This window comes from Leptonychotes weddellii, chromosome 4 (genome assembly GCF_054177405.1).
Source record: "Leptonychotes weddellii isolate Sample4059 chromosome 4, ASM5417740v2, whole genome shotgun sequence".
Taxonomy (NCBI): Eukaryota; Metazoa; Chordata; class Mammalia; order Carnivora; family Phocidae; genus Leptonychotes; species Leptonychotes weddellii.
The window spans coordinates 153,232,075-153,237,971 of NC_138372.1; the positions used below are offsets into that span (position 1 = coordinate 153,232,075).

General features: G+C 38.0%; 1 protein-coding gene across 1 annotated transcript; it reads right to left on the minus strand.

Moving 5' to 3' along the window:
* Window positions 1–731: 731 nt before the first annotated feature.
* Window positions 732–3,357, minus strand: LOC102740330 (vacuolar protein sorting-associated protein 45-like). The gene is given in 3 exon segments (XM_081816436.1): window positions 732–1,666; window positions 1,755–2,608; window positions 2,610–3,357. Coding segments are annotated over 3 exon segments (1,710 nt in total). The 5' UTR covers window positions 3,224–3,357; the 3' UTR covers window positions 732–1,424.
* Between the last annotated feature and the right edge of the window lie 2,540 nt (window positions 3,358–5,897).

Sequence of the window (5,897 nt, forward strand, 5' to 3'; positions counted from 1 at the left end):
TCCCCCGGAACAAGTGATCCAAGGAAGAAAGCAAGCAGGAATCCACAGTGCCTTTTATAACCTAGTCTACGAAGACACAAGCTATCAATTCCATTCTTTCCCACTCATTAGATGTGATCCCTAAATCAACCACATTCAAAGTGTGGGGAATTCCTTCACAGATATAACACCACTCTAGATCTCTCTCTCTTGAGCTCCAGACTCATATTTCCAAATGCCTAGTAAAAGCTCTCTACCATGTGTTGTAGATGTCTCATACTGAACCTACTCCCAAATAAATTCACTGTCCTTATTATCATTGACCTCTGCCCAAGTCTGCTTCTCTCTTTATATTTTTTATCTGGGTTAGTAGTATTTTATCCGTGCAGACAGTTAACATCTTTCACCATTCCCACCTCCTCCATCAAGTTGGTCACCAAGTCTGTCCAAGTGTATAACAAAATCTCTCTAGAATTATTCTCCTGCTCTCCTTCACTACTGCAACATTCTGAATAGGCACCTTATAACTTCTTTACTGGATTGTTACAACAGATTTGTACTCCTAATGCCCCTCTAACCCCTCCTCCATACCAGTACCAGAGATCTTTCACGAAACCAAAATCTAATCATTGTCCAGATTAAAAATCTATCTGTGATCTTCCATTTCTAACACATAAACTCAAATTCCTTCATACACTATGACTGTTTTTACATTATTTGACTCCTGTATTCATCTCCTTCCAATATTTTCTGCCAGAACCCGACATATAGCCCATGTGCAAGCCACTACCAGAAAGTGCCTGAGAAGATGGTATTTTTTGCCTGTCCAAGCTTTTGTACCATGCCTGGAATGCCCTTCTCCTACTGCTCTATTTAGTAGAGGCATACCTACCCTTCAAAGCATAAATCAAAGATCAATTCCTCTTTAGACCATCCTCAATCTACTCTCTTTCTTCTCTTTGGGTTTTGTGCAAACCCATATTATTGAATTTGTCTCAGTAAGAGTTTTTATTTATATATCTATATCCCCACAACATTCTGATCTTTTTGGCAGCAGGGGTCATGAGTAATTCAACTTGCTAACTGTCAAAGAGCAAAAGTCCAAATTTTGGTGGGGAAAGAAAGATTTTAGTATGTAAAGTTGTTTTTTAAAAGGGGATAGTTTTGTTTTGTTTTGTTTTGTTTTACAAGGAATACATCTGTTTATTTAATACGGAAACCATGAGAAAAGTGGGTTGGGATGGGCATAGACTTATTCACAACTCATGACTGGGAGTCTTGGTGTCTGTGCCAACAGTTCAGGAATTAGCAGGCTACTTTGAGATGGGTTATAACGACAAGCACAAAACCCAAGGCTCTTCTCCAACACCGCTGGCCAGCAGGGAAGGCCTGCAGAGAGCCTAGAGGGGAAGTCACGCCATTCTCTTCACCTCGCCATCACCATTTCATCTTCTGCTTGCTGGCCTTGATGTAAATTGAGAGCTTTCTCTGCTTCGGCTGTGCAGTCCAGAAGCCAGAACTTCCTCTAGGAAGCTTTTCGTGTTATGCACTGTGGTTCCTCCAAGGACAAACCTCACTCCAGGAGTGGTATGGTTCAGGTTATAAACTGTTAGAGCCTCTTCATAGGTGGCTCCTCCAATTACAAACACAATGATATCCTGAGGTCTATCTCTGAGTGTGCTGGGGCCTAGATAAGGGTACATGTTTTCCTTAAGCTTTCCTTTAATGAAATGGTCCAGGGTCTCATGTAGGTCTATCTCTGAGTGTGCTGGGGCCTAGATAAGGGTACATGTTTTCCTTAAGCTTTCCTTTAATGAGATGGTCCAGGGTCTCATGTAGGAAAGGTTGATGTTGAGTATACACATTTTCTACTCCCTTCAATCCTTTGAGGAACTGTTTGGTAATAGCCACAGAATCTTTGGAGCTGAAAAGGTCACTTCCTCTGACCCGTTTACCACCATATTCAACTATTGCAGACACGAGCTTTCGATACTTCTCAGAAACACCTTTATTCCTGAGGTCCATCATTAGTCCTGGTAGGCTATTGCAGCTGTGTTGCTCATAATGTAGAGCATAAAGCATCACCAGGCAGGCAGCATCAAACTCTGTCACTTTGGGGTTCTGCAGGAGCCTCTTTACATTCCAGAGAGCACTAGAATGGTCATTTTGACAGGCCAGTTCTTGCTCAACTCCTGAAACCTCCAGCAGATTCTGCTCACTGACCAACGGAGACAGCTCTCCAACCACTGTCACATGCTTTGATACAGTCCCAGACATCTTCTTAAACTGTGGGTAATTCTCAACAAAAACCTTCATGTCTGCTATTGATTCTAGTTTTTGCTGTTCTTTTGGTTTCTTCTTCTGAAAGTCTTCCATGAGATTCTTTATATTGCTACCAATCTCAGCAAAGTTCAGGTACATATTGTTAGCATAGAATTCATCATTTTCAGCAGATAAGACCACCTCTCTTAAGTCTTTACTGATCCCCGGCACTCTGGAAAGATCAATCCGATTGTTGTTTATGCCCAGTAGTTCATGGACCATGGCCTGATATATCCACTGGTTTAGCAACGGGGTGATGGCATCATCGCAACAATCTAAAATAAGCAGCAATGGAGGCACCTCAGTGCCATTCAAACAGCTCATATTCTTTAGTTATTACCTGCTTAACACATTCTGCAAGTCTTTTTGCTGCTTCTGATGAAACCTGGTAGCGAATCATGGGACATTTCTTCAGAGATAAAAGGAGAGCTGTTGTCAGTCCTTGAGTTGTTCTGGATAGCTGGGCTGGATCCCAATTTTGACCCTGGCAGCAACCCAAAATATTGAGGGAAAACAAATGTGGATTCACAGCAATATAATCACCATAAAATTCCTGAACCTCAGCCACAACCTCCTGTTCATCAGCTTCAGCTAATGACCTCACATCACTCTTGCTGATCACATTACTGAAATAAATAAAATATATACTGTATTTTGGTCTCTGGAGCTCTTGAGTCAGATAATCCACATTCTCCTTCGTAGGACGAAGACAACAAATTGCTTTCAGGTGTTTCATGATCTCTCGATTTTGATAATCAATGCATTCAAAAAGGTACACTTCCTTCTGAAGAATCTCTGATTGTGTGTATACCATACTCACTATGCCAGTCGTCTCTTTATCCGTGAGGAGTACTTTCCTACCCGGTCCACTGTCCTCTATCATTTTGGAAACGTACTGTTTCACAGCAAATACCATGTTCATGGTGGCGAATTGACAGGTTAACCCTACAGCCCTTCCCGCCCCCTTTTGTCTTGCTAAATTAACCCCCGGCCTTTTTTCAATAGGGGATAGTTTTTATTTCTGCAGCAATTGGAATGTTTTATAGAGAAAGGAAAACTTTTTTAGATTTCTGCATAAACAGTTTTGACTTAAAAACATTATAACTATCTGTTAACTAACTAGAATTTAACTAAAAACTTAAAACATTAAAGAAAATATTATAGTCTTTGCATTTCAGAATACCCAGCGCATCTATTTGTTGAACACTACAATTCTTTTCTTTGCTCTGGCTGAAAATGGCCACCAGGGAGCATTATAGTTACATATACTTTGTACAATTTCAAGTGATTTACTTTAGGGCAAAAATCAGTTTTGATAATGAAAAGTTCCTTTAGGTCCCAATTTGTTTAGCTGTTTGTGATTTTTCAAAGAAAATCAGCATGGAAATTTCCTAACCCTTACCTCCATTCTTCATGCCACTCAGAAATCTTTCCACAGTCATATCTGGAATATTTCCAAAGAAGAAAATTCAACTCCCATTTTTCTCTAACTCTATTTAATGTTCATTAAATAAACATCTCCAAATCTCCAACTACGTGCAGGCTACTTCAATAGAAAATATGGAAGGTAGAAAAATTTCAACCAACATTTATTAGGGGCAAGGCACTGTACTGGAGGGTAAAGGTACAAAAAAAGTAAGAGGTGGTAAGTATTTACCTTTAGTAAAAAAGGTACATTTTAAAGAGGTGAGTAATATAATAGAAGAATATATATGCAAAGAAGGCAGAAAAGAACTGTGTTGAATCCATTAGAGTCAGCCAAGCTTAGGAGAGAGGAAAGCCAACTTAGAAATTTAAAAGGACATGCATGAATTTCTATTATTTAAGGCCTTTTTTTTTTTTGAAAAAACAATCAATTCTGCACAAAAATGTGCTTTCAAAATGAATGAAGAAAAGGAAATTTCCAAGATTGCCTTTAAAGAATAATAATAATAGAATAACCTCAAACTAGTTGAGGGACAAGTAAGTAAAGACAAAAGCTAAGGTTGCCTAAAGGATATATTTTCAACGCAAATCAGAAAACTAGCTTTGGAACAGGAGGGTTCCAAGGATGGAGATATATTTTGGACCCTACCCTTACCGATGATCGTGAAAGATGCCAAGTGGGAATCAACTTTTGCAGTTGAGCAGAAGCAAATATAAATCATCTCTGGAGGGTAGCACTCTTCATTCCCACAAATTCAAAGCAGCCCATATATGAGATGATAATCAAACGTCACCAAGCACAGAAGATAAGCCACCATGAATGAAAGCTACCAGCAACAACCAACAATTTAGATCTCCTAAGACTTTGGAGCACAGACTATCAGGCCCAGAATATAAAATAGCTTAGATAGAAACTGTTTAAATAAATTAAAGCTTGGTGTGAATCCAATAAAACATATCTGGATCTGTATGCTGAAAACCATACAATGAATTGAAAGACTCAACACAGTACAGATGTCAGTTATCCCCAAATTGATATAAAGTTTTAATGTAATTGCTATCAAAATCTGTGCAAGATTTTTTTGTAGATATAAACAGGATTACTCAAAAAGTTATATAGGAAGGCAAAGGAAATAGAATAGCTAAAACGATTTTGAAAACCAAGATATTATTTAGTTTATAGCTCCAGTAATCAAGACTAGGTGGTACTGGCAGAGGAATAGGTATACAGAACTAATTTTTCACAAAAGTGCAAAAGCAATTCAATGGAGGAAAGATGGCCTTTTTAATAATGGCGTTGGGCCAAGTGGACATTAACAGACAAAAAAGATAAACCTTGGTCTAAACCTCACACCTTAAAAAAAGTTAACACAAAATGGATCACAAACTTAGATGTAAATGTAAAATGATGAAACTTTTAGAAAACTGTACGAGAAAATCTTTGGGATCAAAAGCTAGACTTGACACTAAAAGCATGACCCATAAAAGGAAAAACTGATAAACTGGATTTTTTCCAAATTAAAAACATTTGCTTTGCAAAAGATCCTGACAAGAGGTTGAAAAGACAAGCCATATTGTGGGATAAAATATTAGCAAACTACAAATCTGACCAAGAAGTATTATCGAGAATACAAAAGGAAACTCGAAAAACTCAACATTAAAAAGCAAGCAATTCAACTGGAAATTAGGCAAAAGACATGAAAAGACATTTCACCAAAGAGAGTGAACAGTTGGGAAAAAAGCAGATATTCAACATTAGCCATAAGGGCAATGTAAATTAAAACCACAGAGGGATATTGCTACACTTCTTTTGGAATGACTCATAAAAAGTAGTAACAACACCAAATGCTGGCGATGTGGAGAAACTGGATCACTCAGACATTGCTGGGTGGAAGTGTAAAATGGTACAGTCAATCTGGAAGATCATGTGGAAATTTGTCTTAAATATTAAAGACATAACAATCCTACAACCTAGTAATTTCACTCCTGCTCATTTATCCTAGAGACGTGAAAACTGGTTCACATGAAAATCTGCACACACATGTTCATAGAAGCTTTATACATACTACTAAAAATAATGAACTATTTATTCAATGGGATAATACTAAGAAATAATGGAACTATTCTTCATGCTATTGGTGGTAGATACATGATTTTATGTGTTTTTAAAA